The 20,333-nt window shown below is 44.9% G+C and overlaps 1 protein-coding gene and 1 long non-coding RNA gene across 2 annotated transcripts in view; one reads left to right on the top strand and one right to left on the bottom strand.

Moving 5' to 3' along the window:
- DNAH9 (dynein axonemal heavy chain 9) overlaps window positions 1–14,374 on the bottom strand; it is a 309,121-nt gene extending 294,747 nt beyond the window's left edge. Inside the window, exons 1-4 of the mRNA XM_004433052.3 lie at window positions 13,929–14,374; window positions 5,946–6,142; window positions 2,759–2,917; window positions 1,558–1,688 (exon numbers count right to left, since the gene is read on the bottom strand). Coding sequence (XP_004433109.2) covers window positions 1,558–1,688; window positions 2,759–2,917; window positions 5,946–6,142; window positions 13,929–14,345 — 904 coding nt within the window. The 5' untranslated portion in view covers window positions 14,346–14,374. The remainder of the gene's footprint in view (window positions 1–1,557; window positions 1,689–2,758; window positions 2,918–5,945; window positions 6,143–13,928) is intronic.
- Window positions 13,941–20,333, top strand: part of LOC147914876 (uncharacterized) — a 138,440-nt gene continuing 132,047 nt past the window's right edge. The window contains exon 1 of the long non-coding RNA XR_015554621.1: window positions 13,941–14,465. This is a non-coding gene — a long non-coding RNA (uncharacterized LOC147914876). The remainder of the gene's footprint in view (window positions 14,466–20,333) is intronic.

The following is a 20,333-nucleotide window of genomic DNA, read 5'->3' on the forward strand; positions in this document are numbered from 1 at the left end:
AACCTAAATAGAATCATATAAAATGAAAACTTTAAATGAAAAGCTTATATCACTTGCCAAAAACAGTTATCTTTTAACACAGTTTTTTCTTTTTTGTGAGGAAGATCGGCCCTGAGCTAACATTTGCCAACCCTCCTCTTTTTTTTTGCTGAGGAAGACTGGCCCTGGGCTAACATCCACGCCCATCTTCCTCCACTTTATATGGGACGCCACCACAGCATGGCTTGCCAAGCGGTGCATCAGTGCACGCCCGGGATCTGAACCGGTGAACCCCGGGCTGCCGCAGCGGAGCGCGTGCACTTAACCGCTTGCGCCACCAGGCCGGCCCCAACACATTTTAAAATATATCTGTCCTGTCTCCCACAATCATCTCTCATACCAACAGGGGCACGCATACCACTTTCTGAGACACCTGTCCCATCTGAATTGAAGTACAAATTGGGAACAACAGTTGATTCCTCTGGGACACGAGATCCCTCAGTGAAGCAACAAACCGAAGCCTCAAGAGGAGCCTCATTCCAAGCCAGCTTTCTGTGCTGGCAGAGTGGCTTCTGTGATAAGATTTCGGGTCCCAGAAGGACCTCCAAGACTGGCCACTATGCCAGCTCTTCCCTGTTACAGAGCGCGTGTCGGGAGCTCCACCACTGGAACTTCCATTCCTGTAGCTGAGTGGTTTCCAAGCCCTGTGGCATGAGGAGGAGGAGGTGCGACAGGGGATCAACCAGTGGGCTCTAGTCACAGGATGCTCCCCTCTTTAACAGAGCAAATATACCTTGATTACTTTTACATTTTGGACACACATAGGAGATTGTATTTAAAGAAAGAGTTCTCATAGAGAAAAAAAGTTGGAAAATCACCGCTTGGATTAAGCTTACTTAAATCATATTTGAAATTGCAAATACCTTTACAGGCACGTTCCGACCTATAATACTGAAGAGCTAGGAGGAGGTCTGAAAAGAGAAAGGAAAGAAGCAAAGTGCACCGGTGAGGCGAGAGGGAGCCCTGAAAAACTGTATCTACTTCTAATTATAGACTTCGCTTGCTTTGCAATTTTGACAAGGGCCAATCTTGTCTGGTGCTCAGATGGCCAGGAAATTGCAGTCCCATCTGACAGTAGGAACAGAAAAAGCAGAATGGAGCTAGAAATGGAATAGAGACTTCTCAAAGAGCCAGGGCGGAGGGACCTGAATTCCGGTGGTGAGAGATGACAACATGCATTTGTACGGTGTGGTACAGTCAATAAAATACGTCCACTTATATCATCTCACAACGGCCCAGGGAAGTAGGCGGGAAGTATTTGCACCATAACCATGGTGCACACTAAAGCTCAGAGAGGTTAAGTGACTTTGCCCAGGTCACAAAGTGGTGGAGAGGCAAACAGAGCACAGGGTAGCTGCTTTCCTGCTTCTAGATTTGGTATTCTTGCCATCATGCTAGCTTGTGTCAGGTTGGAGGGTTATAAGGACTGGAAGCTGCTGAAATCAGAGAGAAGATAATACAGCACTAAATGAGAAATTTGAGTCAAAAGTATTTATGAAAATACTTGCTGGTTCTCACCTGCTACAACATCTCTGAACATGGCTTGGAAAGCTGGGAAGTAGCTGCTCTGAAGCTTGTCCAGGAGCCCAGCCATGCCCCTCACCTGTATCCTTCTCAGTTGCTTATAAATGTATTCCAGATCCTCAGACCTGCAACACCGTGGAGGAGAGTGAATCCAGGCGAACATCAGGAAATGTGAGTCACAATGTCATGACCCACCCTCAGAGAGACAGAGGGGAGCCCTGCCTCAGGATGCTTCCACAGGGCCGGCTCCAGCCCAAAGAGCCAGGGCATCTGTTCCCGGAACAGTGAGGGCAAAGCCTGAGTCCGGAACACAGGTTCAAAGGGGCAGCTCCAGGAGGTAACAGCAGGGAACACTGCTGTGACCATCTGGTGGCTCAAAAGCTTGGCAGCTGGAGGTCATTAGCTCTTGCGGTAAGGTTTGGGGTGGGGTGAGAGAGGTGCTGTCAGAGCAAGGCTGCTGGAGAAGGGCCCCAACGTAGGTCAGCAGGATGGTCAGAAACCAGGCAAGAGGATGGGGCATCTCAGCATAGTGGCACAAATAGGGCTGGAGCTCTACAGGAGTGCCTGGTCATGTGACACGGACACACTCCATTCAATGCAAGGACAGGGATATCTGCCTCAAACATTTGTCTGTCTCCTTTTGAGTAAAAGATTAATTAGCACAGTGATAAATAGGAGCAAGGAAATGGGGAGGGAAAGGGGGAATGAGCAGGAGCAATAATTAGGTCTTTCTGGATTCCTGTGGGGCTGGGACACAGTGGATGATGGGCTTTCCAGCCCTACTAACCATCGGCTGGGACTTAGGAGAGGCTGTTCTGCAGCCAAGTGCCAAAACCCCTCTCTTTCTCCAGATCCTTACAAAAAGTGTGTGCATAGACCCTTGATGGTCCAAGGAGAAGGGTGTAGACAAATAGAAGAAAAATATGAAAGAGAGTTTGTTAATTTTACAAGTAGTTGAAAGACCCTTTGAAGAAATGTCAGAAGATATACTGTCTGTAGCCCAAGAAAGGAGAGACGACTATTGAACTTTGGAGAAAGTGTGCCTAGAAAAACTATATTCACCCAAACTACACTGAGCCATCTGCTCTAGGGGAGATGAGAAACATCGGAAGTGGGACCAGACCCAATGGCTGGCTCCCCCAAGCCTTTATCCTCTGGAAGACATCTACTCCCCAGGGTTTGGGTATGTGCCCACCTGCTCTTCCAGAACTCCAACTCCACCTTAGGAGTGGGATTCTCCCCTTGTAGGAGTGGCTGGGAAGACTCTCTCTTGAGCACCATCTGGACTTGATGGCTCCATTGGATCACTGCAGACTCAATGGCATAGATGACTGACTTATCTGTGGAATCCAAGCTGTGAAAGACACAACGAATCTCCTGGGACACTGGAAATAACTTAACTCTGGATGTCCCCCAAAACAGAATCCTAAGTCTCCTAAAAATAGGTGGGAAATTCCATCTAGTCTAGGCATTCTTAACCTTTGTTGGAAAATAGACTGATGAGTAGTCAATGAAAAGTACAGATCCTCTCCCCAGACAAACTGCTTATGCATGTGTGCATGTACAATTATTCATACACAATTATTCAAGATTCAAGGGTTCACCAATATTCTGAAGACTAGTTTAAGAACTTTGAATCCTATCAAGTCTTTCTGTCAATGCAGGAATACACTGGACAGAAAACATTCAGATGATCACCCAACCTTTTCTTGAATCCACCAATGTCAGCAAGCTCCCTACTTGACAAAGCAGTGCATTCCGCAGTAGATCAGATCTCCCTGGGAGAAAGTTTGTCTCTACTTTGAACTATGTCTACCTCCCTGCAATTTCCTCACTTTGATCTTAGTTCTGACCTCTGCAGTAAGGGGAAATAGGTTACTTCCTCCTCCACGAGGCAAACCAACAGCCATCTGAACACCAATATCAACTTCACTTTGTCCTCACTTTTCCAGTGAAGAATGGAATTCCCAAGAATTCCCCCTCATACATCTTTTAAATAAGTAAATAAATAATGAATAAATAAACCAGGAAGTTTTTGGAAGGAGTTAAAAATCAAAAATACATTTTGGTTGCCTTTTCACAAAGTCTTAATTGAAAATCACTCATGCCAAGAACCCAGGACATGAGTGACAAAGAAAGAGTCTACCATTCATGTTTTCATGCCAGAAACTCATCTTCACTCAATTTAATTAAATTCATATTTGCTGAGCAATGATATGGCACAAGTGATTATGGAAGGTATTAAAGGGAGAAGATATTCACCTCCCCGAAATATGATCCAGCCTTTTGGGAAATTATCAGATTTGAACAAAGGGAGACAAACTCAGTAATGATTATATACACATACACTGAATGTTACTAGGTTAAAATATAAAAGGAATAGGAAAAGGCTAATTTGAATTTATTTATTTTGAGAATTGAATATTTTTATTAAACCACAATAAGTTTCTCAGTTAACTGGGACATTGCTCAAATTATATATGTAGCAAATTCCAATAGCAAAAACTTATTATAAAGTACATTTCTATCCCATGAACTACTTATTATTCAGATCAAATCACGGGCCCTGAATACACAACAATGACAGTAATACATTGGGAAACTCCTGGCATTAGGGCAGACTGAGCTCATGTAGGAAGGTGGCCTGTTGCCACAAACACATAGAAATGCTGGGTAGTCTCAGGCACCCGTGGCAGTTGGCATTTGGGAATTCACCCATCTTGTTTGATGGAGGCCATCCAACTTGGAAGTCACTCACTCCAGCTTTCATTATGACCTCCTTCCCCCAGATTATCTTTGAAGGTGTACATCTAGTACCTCCTGGACATCAGCAGGCCTTGCATTTTTGCTCTTTTGGCCAATCCCCAATCTTAAGTCTCTCTAACTTGGTCATAATGGCTACCATTTATCAAGCGCTATTATGTGCTTGGCACTGTCCTAAGAGCTTTTGTCATCTCACAAGAACCCTGAGTATGAAGTAGGTGCTAAGGTTATCTCCTTTTTAAAAATGACGCAACTGAGGCCTGGAGAGATTAAATGATTGCTCCCAAGTCACCCGGCCACTAAGTGGCAGAGCCTGAATTAAAAGCTAGGATCCAGGCCGGCTCCGTGGCTTAGCGGTTAAGTGCGCGCGCTCTGATGCTGGCGGCCCGGGTTCGGATCCCAGGCACGCCCCAGGGCACCACTTCTCCGTCCAACCCGGGGCCGAGTCCCACGTACAGCAACTAGAAGGATGTGAACCTATGACATACAACTATCTACTGGGGCTTTGGGGGGAAAAAAATGAATAAATAAAATCTTTAAAAAAAAAAAAAAAAAAAAAAAAGCTAGGATCCAGAGCCTTTGCACTAAGTTCTATAAGACCTTGCCTCATAGCCAATGACATTTCATTCAGACACTCAAGAAAATGAGAAAGATAGTAGATTCTGTCATGGTCCTCCATCCATCCATGTTGCTATGTTGAACCAACACAACATTTTAATATCAGGATCTAAAAGACCAAGAAGATGATTTTCTTACTACTACCAACAAAGGCTTAAAATGAAATCATCATGGGCATTTTTATTTTGGCAACCCAGCAGATGAAATTCTTTTCTGTGTTTGGGGAATTCCCTTCTCTTTAAGCCTCTTGTTAGGAACAACTCCCCTCACCCCCCCCCCAAAAAAAAGAAATGTTGGGTAAAACATAAAACATATATAATTTAGATACATAGCCTGGCTTGGAAGAAAAAGAAAAAGTCCCCATGGGACAGAAAGTAAGATAGCTTGTAGCTGGAATGGTAAGTGTAAGCTGAAGGTACATATAACTCCTACAAGGAGAAGAGGCTGAGGTTTTCATGTCTATCCAGGCATGGGAGGCATGGACTTCAAGCTCCAACAAAGCCAGATTTGTTTCTATTTGGGAAAAAAAAATCCCCAGGACTCGAAAAAAAGCCTCCAGCTGCTGGGGGAGGACAGTCTGGAACTGTAACAAGAGCCACTAGAGTTAGTTCTGTGACATTATGTGCTGGGTAAATGCTGGGAAGAGGCGCGGCTGTCTCCCTGGACCTGGGCCTTTGCCAGTGGTGAGACACTGTCCTGATAAGCAAAACACTGAAATCAGTGTGGCTGCTCTCAGCCCTGAAATAATTCTGAGTGGAAAAAAGGCCATGTTGCCGTGATGGCCTTAAAAGATGTCAGAAGGCGGAGGGATCGGGGAAAGGGTAGTAATCAGCACAAAACATACAGTCCAAGGATGTTGGCAAACAGAGCAGACAGTGGGCTTGTGCGCAGAACAAGGAGATGTACAGAGTCAGGAACAGAAAAGTTGTAAAGAAAACATTCGGATAAACCAGCATGTCCCATATCTCAGCATCCCATATGGTCAAGCTGGCGGTACTTACACAGTCTCACTCTCAGAATTCACAAGCGCCATTTTTTCTGAGCCTACTGGAAGAGGCAGCAAAGTTTTCCCCTTCACTTGCTCAAGGATAACCAGGAGGTCACACTGGAGGCTGTGGGCATGCCGCTGGACATCTTGACAAACCACATGGGGCCAGTCTAGGTGATTCTTCTCATTAGCCAAGACGGGGATAACAACCTGTCACAGAGGTGCACACAAAATTAAGGCGGGCCTTCTACTTCTGAGATCTTAAAGAAAGACTATTCTGTGAAAGGCCCAGAAAGCTATACACATCCTTTTGCAAGTCACTGTGCTGTAGGGCCTAATATTAAAAGCCAACATAATGTACTGCCTTGACATCTGGTAAAACCGAGAGAGCCTTGAATAACCTCCTCACAAGTTTCCCTCCCGTCTCTGCTCCTGCAGATAAGGTCCCTTAGCCAAACAACCCTCTTTATCAAGGGGACCAGGCACAGCTGCTGCTTATCCCTAAGTAGTGAGCTGCAGTTCCCTGCCAGCCTGTGGAATTATTCGAACAAGCCAATCTCATCCTCCCACAGGAACCAATGGGCATCACACCCTCTTGATACTACAAAGCTTGCCTCCCACAGCCCTTGGTTGTTGACTCTGTTCCCAAGCACAACCCCCATGTGGCCCTGCATAACGTGGTGTCCTCCCCCTCTGGGCTGTGAGTGTATGTGACTAATAAACTTCTGTCAGTCACATCTGTCCAGTGTTGTATGTCTGGCCATCCCCATAACCCTAGGGCAGGAATCCCTCCCTCATCAACAGGGTAAACAGGAGGTGACTGAAACTGTCACAAGGGCCAGAGGCAAAAAATCAGACAAGTGCAGGTAAGGATGACCAGCTGTCTATAGGTGGTATCTTAAAAAAGTAAGCAAAGTTGAGGATCTTGAATCTATCTGTAGGGTGAACATTACACTTCTCAAGGATAACATTCTCAACTTTATCTCAACAAGCCATTGAGTGGCTGGTTTTGGCCACTCAACATAGTTCCTCTTTTTTTAGTACTCATCTCCAGATCCAGAGGTGGACATGTGGACAAATCTGAGCCAATGAGAGTCAGGCCAAACTCTCTTATCCGAACTTCTTGAGGAAGAGAAGCTTTCTCCTATCCATGAGTCTGGAGCTATTGGTGGCCATCTTGCTACCATATGGAGCCTTAGAATTGGGTCAATATGGAGATGAGAGAGTTTATAGATGGAGAAAGACCAAGTCCTATGACATCATTTGAGCTCCTGAATCAAGCTGCTCTTCATGTTTCTGAGCTAGTTTAAATTGAGTTTTCCAACACTAGAAACTTAGAAAGTTGAATTAATGCAACTCACTGGAAACCTCTGCCTGTCAAAAGCTCACCACTAATGGAAAGGGAATACTAGAAAGAAAAACAGATGACCAGGTAATGTGAGGAACTACCAAGTAAATAATGAAAAGTAACTAAGGACTCATACAGTTGGTGGGTTCTGTATATGGTCAATAAGTCCGTCTGGCTATGAAATAGAAAACCTGGACCCAGCATGTGAAATCCCAGAGGTTGATCCTTGATCCTTGCCTGGTCTGTCTGGAAACAATCATTGAGCTGAGAACTTACAACAACGGATGAACAGAGAGTGCCAAGAAATAAAATATCACCAACTGAGCTCTACTCACATTCCTGTCAAGAAAGGACCCTTTAGACTCAGGGGAGAGAGGATGAACTGGAATTTTGCTTCCTAGAGTCTGGCATATAGGAAGCACTGAATAGAGTTTCATAGGAAAACTGAATGTATCCTGTCTGAAGAAAAAGTGGTAGGTAGGTTTGGGGTTGGATTTTGGAGGGCTTTGAGTGATAGAAAAATAATGAACATGAACTCTCTATGAAATGAAAAGCTACTCATTCACTTATTCAATGAATATTTATTGAGCATCTACTATGTGCTAGTACTGTTCTGGGTGCTGGTGAGGTACATCAGGGAACAAAACAGACAAAGATTCCTGGCCTCATGATGTTTGTATTCTAGGAGAGAGACAGTCAATAAACAATAAGTTCTGTGAAAAAACAGATAAATAAAGCAAGTGAGGAGGATCAGGAGTGTGGGCTGGAGGGGTTGCAATCATAAATGGAGTGATCTATGCAGGCCTCATTGAGAAGGTAACATTTGAAGAAAGACTAGGAAGGATAGGACGGGGGAGAAACTAATCCTTGGGGGAAGTATATTGCAGGTAGAAGGAACAGCCAGTGCAAAGGCCCTGAGGTGGGAGCATGCCTGGTGTGATAAAGGAGCAGTGTGGAGGTCAGTGAAACTGGAACAGGATGAGCAGGAAGAGTAGGGGTGAGTAATAGGGGTCAGATCACATGCAGCCCTGCCTGTAGGATTTTGATTTCTACTCTCAGACGAATGGAAATCATTGAAGGGTTTTGAACAAGTGAGTGACTTGTCATGGCATCTTTTTTGGTAGAATCACTCCAACTGCTATGTTGAGAATAGACTCTAGGGGGCAAAACTAGAAAAAAAGTTCAGTTAGCAAGTTATTGCTATAATACAGAAGACAGCGGCTTGGGACAGGAGGTAGTGGTGGGGATGACAGGAAATGGTCTGATTCTATTTAAATTTTGAAGGCTCAGCCAATATGATCTCTTAATGGCTTAGTTCTGGGGTTGTGAGAAAAAAAGAGGAGTTGGGATGACCAAGGTTTGGGACTTGAGCAACAGGAAGAATGGAACAGCCATCAACTAAAGTGGGGAAGAACAAGGGTAGAGTAAGTTCTTAAGGGAAGATCAGGAGCGTGTTTGCGGACACATTAGAATTTGGTATATTTATTGGACTTCTAAATGGGGACATTGAGTTGGCAGTTGGATATGGTAGTTGGGAGTTCAGAGGAGCAGAAAAGGCTGGAGATAACAAAAGGTGTCAGTGTCAGATACAGATTTCATAAAACCCTGAGACTGAATGAGTGCCCCCAAGGAACTGAGTACATATAAAGAAGAGAAGATGTAAAAGGAAGGAGCCCTAGAGCTCTCAGTGTTACGAGCTGGGAAGAAGAGGTGGTATCTTCAACGGAAACTGAGAAGGAATGGCCACAGCGACAGGGGAAACACAGAAGACTGATGTCCTGGAAGCCAAGTGAAGAAAGTGTTTCCAGAAGCTCAAGATGACATGAGCTCTGCGAAGTGCTGCTCACAGGTCAGGCAGGAAGAGGACTGACAAATGGCCATTTGATTTAGCCAAGTGGAATCACTGGTGACACTGACAAAGTGCTAAATTTCCCTTCTGTGCACTGTGTGGGTAAGAGTCTGATGAGTGAGTATAAGGTAAAACAGGAAAAGAATGGGACACAGCAAGAGCAGACACATAGTCTAGACATTTTTCTATAAAGGGGACCATAGAAATGGGATGATAGCTGGCGGGAGGAAAGAGGATTTTGTTTGACGGGAATTGTCTAGCGGAGAGGGGAAAAAAAGAAGGTGGGAGAGAGGGGAGCATTGCTGGAGCAACCTCGTTAAGGAGAGGAGAATGGACAGGATTCAGAGCAAAAGTGGCAGCTTTAGTCTTAGTGTTGGCATCACAAGGCAGCAGACAGTCCATCGGTAGTAACAGAAGGGACGGCAGAGTATATGAGCACAGATATCAGCAGATGAGGTAGATATAAGAGTTTGTGAAAATTTTACTCTATTGTTTCCATTTTTTTTTAAGCAAATTGAGAAGGACATCACAAAGTGAGGTTGGTACGGGAGATTTTGGACATTGGAGGGAAAAAAAGAAAGTGTCTGATAGTGATCTAGAAGAGCAAGAAACTAATTAAAATAGGAAGTAGGGGATGTCGGCTGGGAGGCATAACAGTGCTACTGGAGGTTCAGCGTCATGAATTTCAAGTGCAGCCAGCTGGTTTTTCTAGGGCCCCATTCATCTTCGTGGGTGCAGGAATGGAGCAGGCAGAGAGCCGGATTTCACTAGGATTGTGGTTTTGCAAAGCAAGGGAGAGGCGAGTAAGTCAGGAGTTTATGCCAGGGAATGATGATAATGATGGAGCACGGCACCCGAGCTGGGTAAGGGAGGAAAGAACACGGGTGCGAGTGAGGGACAGTGGGAAGGTGGCAGGACCAAGGAATTGGAGGTCCCAGCAGGGCCACAGGCTTGTTGTAGGGGGATATTGGAGTGAGCGAGCTGGAAAGACAGGAGTAGTGATCAGAGAAAGAGGTGCCTGAAATTGGATCATGGGGGGTTGGTTTGGTAATGCAAGGTCTGGGAATGGCCAAGGGAAGAGGTGGTTAAGATAGGGAACTGAACAAGATCACTGGTGGAAAAAGGTTCAAGGAGCCCAGAGAGAGGCCAGGTTATCGGAAGGATCATTTATGTGTCTATTGAAACAGCCACATGTTAAGACAGGAGCAATGTGGGGAGAGTCACGGTGAGCTGGGAGCCCAATCATGGAGAAAGGAGGGCAGTGCCGTCAGTACGTGACACAGCAGTGAGGAGAGAGGGTGGCTTCGTCCGATGGCATGAGATTCAAATGATATCTTTCGATATGAATGTAGAAGCAGCAGGGAGGGGCAAGGAGGACACCTATCCCACCCCCAGGCCCAGAGGGAGAAGGGCTATGGGGAAAATACAGCTGAGTTCTCCATGGAGAGCCAGGTCAGGGGAGAGCAAGTCGACGAGGATCGGTCAGAGAAGTGAGGAAGCTTTCAACTGGGATGGAGAGTGATAATTCTTGTCCTTCATGGAATACCTACAGCATAACACACTCGATTTCTAATTAGGTGTCCTAATATATCATTTCTAAGTTTCCTGACAATGCTGCAAGGTCGTTTGACCCTGACGGAGGTGAGCTAACCTGCTCACATCACACTGATGAATTTGACAGAACCAGGATTTGAACCCAGGTCCATCAGACTCCAAATGCCATGCTCCCTCTCTAAAACACAAAACTTCAAAGCAGCATCCAAGTTCCAGAGCTCTAGGAAAAATAACCTGGCAGCAGTCAATGAAGTGACTGGGAGGAGGAGGAAAAGGAACAGAACTAGTTACTAAATTCTGTCAATGCTTTCTTGGAAACATTTCCTGGATGTGTTTTTTTTTTTTAGCTCATACTACTGTAATGGGACAAAAATAATGTTAAAAGTTTATAGCTTTCTCCCTCATCAACATCACCCCTTGCCGACCCCGGCACCCCCCAACACAACACAGGAAGACTTCTCTCAGCCAGGTGAATCTTTTGGCTTTAGTGCTGCTGAGTGGGGAGGTGGGAGGATGAGGGGAGCCTGCAGCCAGGGGCTACACCGATCCGCGGGAGGAGAGGCGAGTGGGCAGGAGAGCTCGAGGGGAGCAGGGTTCTGAATGGCGCTGGATCAGCTTCAGGGCGTGTAAAAGAAGTAGATGGGAGAAGAGAGGGCTGAATGGCCCAAGGATGGTGTTAGAGGTTCTGAGAAATGAAGATAAAGGCCTGGAGGTATTTTAAAAATAATTTTATTTACATTTTTAAATAATCACAAATTTACATGGTCCAAATTTTAAAAGTACAAAAGCTTTTACAGTGGAAAGTAAATGTTCTATCTACCCCTGTACCTCAGTCACCCACTTCTCCCGGCCTGTGGATCATTCTGTTAATGAATGTTCTTCCTCCCTTCCTTCCTCCCTTTCTCTCCCTTCCTTCTCTCTCTCCTTCCTTTTTTCCTCCCTTCCTCTCTCCTTTCTCTTTTTATCCAGAAGTGGTAGCATACTATACATACAACTCTGTACCTTTAAAAAAAATTATCTTAAATTGCAGCATTATTCACGATAGCCTGGAGGTAAAAGGAACCTAAATGTCTATCCACAGATGAATGGATAAAGAAAATGTAGTCTATACATACAATGGAATACTATGCAGCCTTAAAAAGGAAGGGAATTCTGACACACGCTACAAGACGGATGAACTTTGAGGAGGTTATGCTAAGCGAAATAAGCCAGTCACAAAAAGACAAATACTGTATGATCCCACTTATATGAGGTACATAGAGTGGTCAAACTCATAGAGACAGAAAGTAGAGTGGTGGTTGCCAGGGGCCGGGGGAGGGGGAAGTGGAGGGTTGTTGTTCAGTGGCTGTAGTTTCAATCACGCAGGATACAGTGGTGGTGGGGGTTCTGAGGATTTGTTGCACAACAGTGTGCATGGGATCAACAATATTGTACAGTACATTTGGAAATTGTTAGGAAAGTGAATTTTATCTTATTTGGTTTTTTTTCCACAATAAAAAAAATTAAGAATTGTTCCATACCATTCATTCCTTTTGATTATAGATGGACCTTATTCATCCCCCCAGTCTCTGACTGATGAACATCCAGTTTGTTCCAATCTCAATGCATCAATGAAAATTCTGGAACACTTGAGGATTTGAATTGTTTTAAAATTACTTTTGCTTGCTGGACTATATTTCCTAGGCCATGAACACAACTCTGAGATGGACCCGTGGTGCCCCCCAACACACTAGGTGTAGTTCCATCTCTGAACCTTTGTTCAATCTGCTTCTCATACCTTGAAAGTTACCTTGCTCTCTATTTATCCTACTCTTCTTGTTAGGGAGCCAGTTCAGCATTTGAGGCTAAGTATGGTTCTCAGACCACATGCATCTCTCTCTCCTCTGAACCCAATGGCACTTCTTTCTATCACTACCATTCATTAGGGCATTTATCCAAGCTTGGACTTCTGCAGGGATGGTGTTCAGACAATGCACAGCAGTAAAGCCATTCTGGTTGTTAAAATATTGAAATACTTCCCACCAAGAAACCTAGGTTTCTTGGGCTTCCTTGGGCTCTCTGAGAGCTCCTCTGTCACCCCAGCCCCTTCCCTGGAATCCCCCTACCCATAGCTTCCTGAGAAAGCAACTGCAGGGCTAACACTTGATAGAGCTCGGAGCCTCCAGGACCTGGTTCCAGCACCGTGGCCAACTTGAGGTAAGCTCTACGTCCACCTCAGTCATATTAGTTTTAAATAAATATGTGATTAATTTCACGGGTGGGATCTTGTTTCCTATTTCTTTTGTATTCCTCATGGACCTATTATACGAAACATCATATACCCAGTACTCTATAAACACTTATTTCACAGCCTGCAGGATCCAGGGCATCAAGCCTCCAGCAGCACACACACCAGACTGGCAGGGAAGTTCACTCTCTTTCCAGAAAAGTCTAAATGTCCCAAGAATCTCTCCTGAGCACCCCCTCTGAAATCTCCTGCATTCCCCAGGCTTCCGCTATGGTGCCACTGAAGCACCCCATACTCCACATTTCCAGAGATCTTCCTCCCTGAGCTCAGGCAGACCCCTCCAAATGTCTGTTGGCATTTCCAACTGGATGCCCCAACTTCCTACCTTGGCACAGAGCTGACCTTTGGTAAATGGTTGTGTGATGAATGATGAGATGAGCATCAAAACCAAACCACCTCCCTCTTTGAACCCTTCTCAAGGAAGTAACAGCTGTTCATAGGCTTTCACCTCCTTCGCCTCACTGACCCAGCAGAAATGCCCCCCTGTTCACCACTTCCCGTCCTCCCCCGTCCCAGGTTCCAGGCGGGATTAAGAGAGACCGCCTTAAAAAGAGGTCAGGACCCAGGCACTCTGCAGACTGCAGCCTCCCCTTGACTTCGACTTGGACCCAGACCAGGACTGAAGCACGTCTTAGACCCTTCACATGCTCACTCTGGCCTGGCCCTTACTCAGATTCCCCTCAGCTCCCATCTAAGCTCACTCCGGTCTCAGACGTCATCTCCCGGTCTCCGTTTCCACCCAGCTCCGCCCCTCCCCCCACTCTGGCCCCGCCCCCACAATCTCATTTTCCTCCCGCTCCGCAAACTCCGCTCCTCCTCTTCCCTCTCCCGGGGCCCCGCCCCTCTAGATCTGGCCCCGCCCCTCTGGCCCCGCCCCCGCCCTTGTCTCCACCCCCTCCCTCCCCTCCCCTCCCCCTCCCCAGATGCAGCCAGCGCGGGGCCACCTACCCACCCTCACCTCGGAGAACAGCGCGGCCAGGTGCTCCAGAGGCGCCGCGGGCACGTCCCCGCAAAGCACTGCGCCGCGGAGGCTGTTGGGCTCCGGCGGATCGGGCCTGGTGCGCAGGAAAAAGAGCCCCTTAGCACGAGGCGGGCCGGACTCGGGTCCCGCGTCCAGCCCCGGCCGCACCGCCAGGCCCCCGGGCCCGGGCCGCACCACCAGCAGCGGCCGGGGCCCCTCCGCAGCATCGCGGCCCAGGAAGGCGTGGAACAGCTGCTCCGCCTCGGCCGTGCCCGCGCAGCGCTCCCAGGCGCCCGCAGCCGGCCGCAGGCTCTGGGCCACGTAGGCCCCCAGGAGTCGCAGTCGCGGGTCCGCGCCGGGTTCCTCGGCCGCGTTCTCCTCTGCCAGCGCGGCCCGCTCCTCCGCGCTCGGCATCGCGCGCGGCCTCCAGCTGCAGCGGTTTCCCTGGCGACGGGGACGCGGCCGGGACTCCCTCCTCCGCTCCCCTCCTATTGGACACATGGCTCCCGGCCCCGCCCCTTCCAGTCTAATAAGGTAGGAGAAGGACGGCGGGGGGGAAAGGGGCGGGGTCGCGCCTTGTTGCTAGGAAACCAGAGGACGCTCCTATTTAATGTCTGGTCTCTTGCATGCGAGGTGCTCAAGGGTGACTGTCCAGGGCAATGGTTTATTGATGTGGTGCGTGGCGGGGAGGTCAAGGATATAAATGCTGTTAAGGATCCTGTTGGCTAAGGTCAGATTAAATTCTTTAGCGTTCTCCAGACGCTGAAAGTATTGTGGTTCTCCCACCTATTCCCCAAATGTGTAATTCAAACTTGAAAACAATGTCAAATCATAAAGTAAATGTAAGGCAATTCAATGAAGTTTTCAATTTCTTTTCCATGATAACTTAAATACTTTAAAACAGTGCTTATGTGGCTATTGAGCATTTGAAAGTGCTGGTGCGACTGACGAACTGAATTTTTTAATGTTATTTAATTTTAGTTAAAGTTAGTCACGTGGCTAGTAGCTATCATACTGCATAGCTCAGCTTCAGAATTCTAATATCAATTATAAAAAAGTAAAAGGTGTTTTCAGGTTCCTGCTTTGTCCATGCCTTAAGGGTGTGCTTAATCTGACAAAGAGGGACTCAAACTCTGAGAGCACTTTGCTCTCCGTGAGTATGGCCCCAATCGGTTCTTCTTAAATGCAGCACACCACTTGTAAATATTCAGGATGTTCAGAGCCTTCCATTCCTGCCATATATCTTGATCTTGTCTTCAAAAAGGGATATGTGAAGCACCTTTCCTGACCTCAGAAATTAGCATTTGTCACCTGCTGAATCCTTCTCCATGATCAGGATGTAACTAGCTTGGCCCTTTGCATGCTTGTAAGGCGAGAATGGGACAAGGAAAGGGACAACCTGAGCAGCATGAGGCCTGCAGGTCTGACATGAGTTCCCCTCGGCCCTACCACCCTGATTTTAGTCACCAACCAGAGACTGCAAAGTTTCTGGGTAAAAGGAATGTTTATAATGGGCTTCAAAGGAATGTTAACAGAATAAGCTCTTATCAAAGGCAGCTTGGCTAACAAGAACCCCTCAGGAAAAGCTAGTAGCTGGAAGGTAAAATGATTGATTTCATAATAACTGGGGCACAGGAGGTGCTATGATGAAAAATGTTCACATTAGAAAATGGATCTTTATGTTTGTAAAGAGCGTTTTATCACTGCTGGATTAAACAGCATTGTTGAACCAACTATGAGTTCAGGGACAAAGCAGAGGCACTAAAATGATTTTTAAGATGAATTTGATCATTGACATTTCAAAAAAGCATCTTGGGAAAATAGAATGTTGGGGGCTTCTTACACCATCGTAGTTTTGTAGAGTTTTTGTTTTGCACATAGGAAGGCATCATTGTTGTTTTAATGCTTAGAGCCTCCAAATGTGTCAATCCTGATCATGATTTGTCTAGAGAGTGAATTCAGGCCCACTAACTTCCTGTAAACCCTTCAAATAAAGTTTCTACTACACCGACCACAGTCTATTTTGCCCTTCATCCTTTTTGTCCCCTTGCCCCAATATACCTAAAAGTAGAAACACAAGAGCCTGTGAAGATGACTCGAAGACATCTGTCTGAGAGTGAAGGCTCTGGAACACTGGCAATCCCAGCTCTTGCTTTTTTTCTCCAACACCACATCTTAATCTCCATTTTAGAAGGAGATTTGGGGGGCATCTATTTGAGATTTATTTAAAACAATTGACATTGTCTTTATATTGTGTAACTATGGTAAGGAAAATAAAATAACAAGTGTATAAGCTATCTATTACTATGTAACAAGTTACCCTAAAAGTTAGCAGCTTAAAATAGCAATAGGCATTTATTATCTCACATGGTTTATGATGGGTCAGGTATTTGGGAGCAGCTTATCTGAGTGGTTCTGTCTCAGGATCTCTCAAAATGTTTAGACAAGATGTCATCAGGGGCTGCATCATCTGAAGGCTTGACTAGGTCTGGAGGAGCCACTTCCAGGACGGCACACTCACATGGCTGGTGTGTCAGTGCTGGCTGTTGGCAAGTGGCTTTAGTTTCAGCAAATGGAGCTGTCCATTGTGTGCCTGAATGTTCTCATAGCACTATGGCTGGTTTCCCCTAGACTAAGTGATCTAAGAGAGACCAAGACAGAAGCCACAATGTCTATTATGACCTAGTCTTAGAAGTCGCACACCATCATTTTTGCAATAATCCTATTAGTTACAGGAGTCTACCCTATTCATTGTGGAAGGGAATTACACCAGGACGTGAAAACCAAGATTTATTGGGTGCCATCTCAGAGGCTGGCTGCTACAAAAGGTGTTAGAGAAGATACTGAATTTATTTAATTGTTTAGATGAAATAATTTCCATTTTTAAATTAGAAACTTGAACTTGCTTCCGTGAGCATAACATTTTTTAATTTCAGAGCTTTTGATTGAAATGGCTATGCACAAGTCCTGTTGAGCACTTTTTAACAATAGTCTCTTTAAATTCTGGATACTCATCATTGACAAGAAATTTGTTCACACAAGCAAGTAATGCAAAATTTAAAGCCTTTTACAATCATTCAAAAATTAACAGTTGACATTATATTTACAGAATCTAACAGCTCTCTTTTCTTCCCTGATAAATATTGTGTTGAAATTTTTTGTGATGCTGCTAATGGATATTGAATCTAAATCAACTCTTCCCTATCAAATATTCAAAATAATGATGAAGTTTTAATTCAAAGAATGTGCGTGCATTGTTAGAATAGTTTCTTTTTGGCCAACATGGACGCCACTCAATGAAGACATCAGACACAAATGGGCAGATATATTGGATACATGTATAGAAGGAGAGTCCAGGCTACCTGGAGCTCCATCCAGGAGACATGTATAAGAATATTAATTGTTCCGTTGTTCATAAGAGCAAAGTCATGGGAAGCAAACCAAGTGTTCATCAGTGACAGAATGGGTAAATAAATTGTAGTGTATGCTGTTCATAGAATGAAATACTGTGCAGCAGTGAAATGAGTGAGCGGTAGCTGCATGTGTCAACACGGATGAACCTCAAAGGCATAAACAAAAAAGGCAAACTGCAGATGAACGCATTCAGTGTTATATTTATTAGAAGTTTTAAACCAAACCAAACAAATAATATTTTGTTAGATGGACATACATATGAAAGAGTCTAAAGAAAAGTAAGGGAATGATGATCACCAAATTCAAATTTTGATCACGTTTCAGGGGCGGAGGGCAGAAGAGGCATGGCATGGTAAGGGACGCACAGGGGCCTTTTATGTACTGGGTGATGTTTTATTTCTTAACCTGGCTTACAGGTTGTCATTTTATCATTCTTCTTAAACTCTACATATATATTATGTACTTCTTTGTATATGTATGATATACTTCACGATTAAAAAAATAAAAAGGGATGTGCCATTTCTTGTACTCTGAATGTTGTGGGGCAATTCATTTCAGTTACTGGGAATAAATGTGTTATTATTCATTTAAATGCTAGTGATTCATTAGATTTATAAAAACACACATCTTTAAATTTTTAATTGATTAAACTTTACAAATTTTATAATTGTTTATTACTGGTGGCTTCTTTGTCATCAAATTCAATAGGCGCTGTTCAGCCCTTACCTTACTGTACCTCTTGGCTCTGTTCAACCCAGTAGTTTCCAGATTCACTGTGTGGAAATGCTCTAGACTCCTGATTCCATGACAGTGACCCTCCTCTTGGCCACGTCCTGTCGTTCTCTTTGCTTGCTCTGTTTTTGCCTAGCCGTGCAGTATTGACTTGACCTTGCTTAGGCGTCTGTCTCAGACCTTCTGCTCTTCTCACTTTACAATCTCTCCCTGTATGGACTGACTCATCCAAGGCAATAATTCTTCCCTTTATGCCAATAGCTCCCAAATCCACATCTCCAGCCCAGAACTAAGTAGGTATAACGTTTACTTGTTTTCCCCTCAAACCTCTATAGAAATATTCCATTGTTTTCTGAAACTTAGTGTTAAAGAGAAGTCTGAAGCCAGCTTGATTTTGTTCCTTTGTAGGTAACATCTTGAAACTATATGATTATTTAAGGCACTTTTTTCTCCCTTTTTATTTTTTTGACTCAAAAAAATGTTTTAGCATATAGCTCAAGTCCCATCAAATAGGTTTTTGCCTAAAATTATGAGAACCCATTTGGTTCTCATAACAATGTGTTTCTTCACAGCAGGAAAGATTTGTTCTATGGAATCTTTGATTATTACTTCTTTTCCATTTGCACTTTCTGGTGTGGTTTTCTGGCAATCTAAACTGATAGAATGTGCTAACAATTACAAGTAGGGGACACATTTTGAAATACTGATTGAGGTTTTTCGTTTCTATATGTTTTGATATTGTCCTGTGGCTCTTCTCTTGATAAGTTGGTAACATTTAATACCTTGAGGAAGTGTGGATACACCCTAAAACAGACCACTGAGTTTCTGAATAGTTTTTAAACACATAGCAGAGACAATAGCTGTGAAAGCCACGCTTTTCTTTGACTATAAAAGCCAAGCATTTAAGGGGGAGAAAAGGTTTATGCTGTGTTGCTTGTTTGTTTTAATTCCAAGAGCTTGGCTTTGAATATACAGGGCACAGTCTGGAAAACCGAGAGGGTAGAATGTATATGTTAAACTATAGATGATAAGAGTGCATGGCGATATGATAAGCAGACTTCCTTAAGAGGAGAGAGAAGTCTTTCCAGGGAGAGGGGCTGGGGAAACAAAGTAGAGGACCACTTGGATATGGCTGGAGAATTCTTGACCCTTTCAGGAGAGTCCAGGGAAGGGGACGACATGACAGCTACTACAGAAATGCTTGAGTGTCCAGGAGAAGGCGATGTTTGAGCCTGGCTTGCCAGGAAAGACATGGGAAACTGCAAACATGTGGAGAAGGCCTTATCCAGCCTGGCCCCTGGCGTTATAGTGGCAGTGGGTGAAGGCAGGATGCAAAGAGAGTGACCAGAAGGCAGCCTTTCAGTGCTGCCTTGCTCTAGTGTGGTTCAGGGACAGGGGCTGACACTTTCCAAGATCTTTGTAGGACAGTTAGGAGGAGGAGAACAGAAATGCTTAGAGGGCCAGCTTGGGGTCAGGCTGAGAAGGACACAATATAGGTACCTGTATCGCCCAGAGGCCTTGGTGGATGATAATGCCTGGTTATAAGGACTATACCCCATGGTTTATATCTCAATGAGGACAAAGGACAGATGTAGACCCTCTCCTGATGTCTGGAAGCTCTATAAGCTCTCCAGGAACTTACAACCCTTCATAGAAGAGAGTAAAAGGAAAGAATCCTGAATAGCTTACACGGACATCAGAAGTGATCGCATTACCTTGAATTGACAAGACTGTGTTTTCTACCCGAGGGGATGTAGAGGTGGATCAGTCTGGACTTGGTTGGAGCCACTCCAAATATTATAGAAATAAGGAGTTTAATGTAGAAATCAGAGCTTCCATGACTGTGGGAAGAACTGGGAAGTGAAGGTATGGAAGGCTGTAGCTGGGGGATCAGAGAAACAGTCATTAACAACATTAGCTTATAGCACTGGAATGAGCGGAATAGCCTGAGTTCATAGAAAAGTGTGAGAAGCCGTAGCATCCGTGTGTTAGAACCACAAAACAGGAGCCTGTGGAGAGATCTTCGAAAGCATGTGTCTGCCGGAACCACAAAGGGGGAGTTCTGGGAGGGGTCTGTGAAGGTTCCAAGCCTGGCCACTGTGTCCTCTAGGATAAGTGAGATTGCCAGACAAAATACAGGATGCCAGTTAAATCTGAATTTCAGATAAATAACAAATAAGTTTTTAGTATAGGTATGTCCCAAATAGTACATATAGGAATGTATGGGGAAATGGGGCATACTTATACTAAAAAATT

This window comes from Ceratotherium simum, chromosome 16 (assembly GCF_057802395.1).
Source record: "Ceratotherium simum simum isolate JZ-2026a chromosome 16, ASM5780239v1, whole genome shotgun sequence".
Lineage (NCBI taxonomy): Eukaryota > Metazoa > Chordata > Mammalia > Perissodactyla > Rhinocerotidae > Ceratotherium > Ceratotherium simum.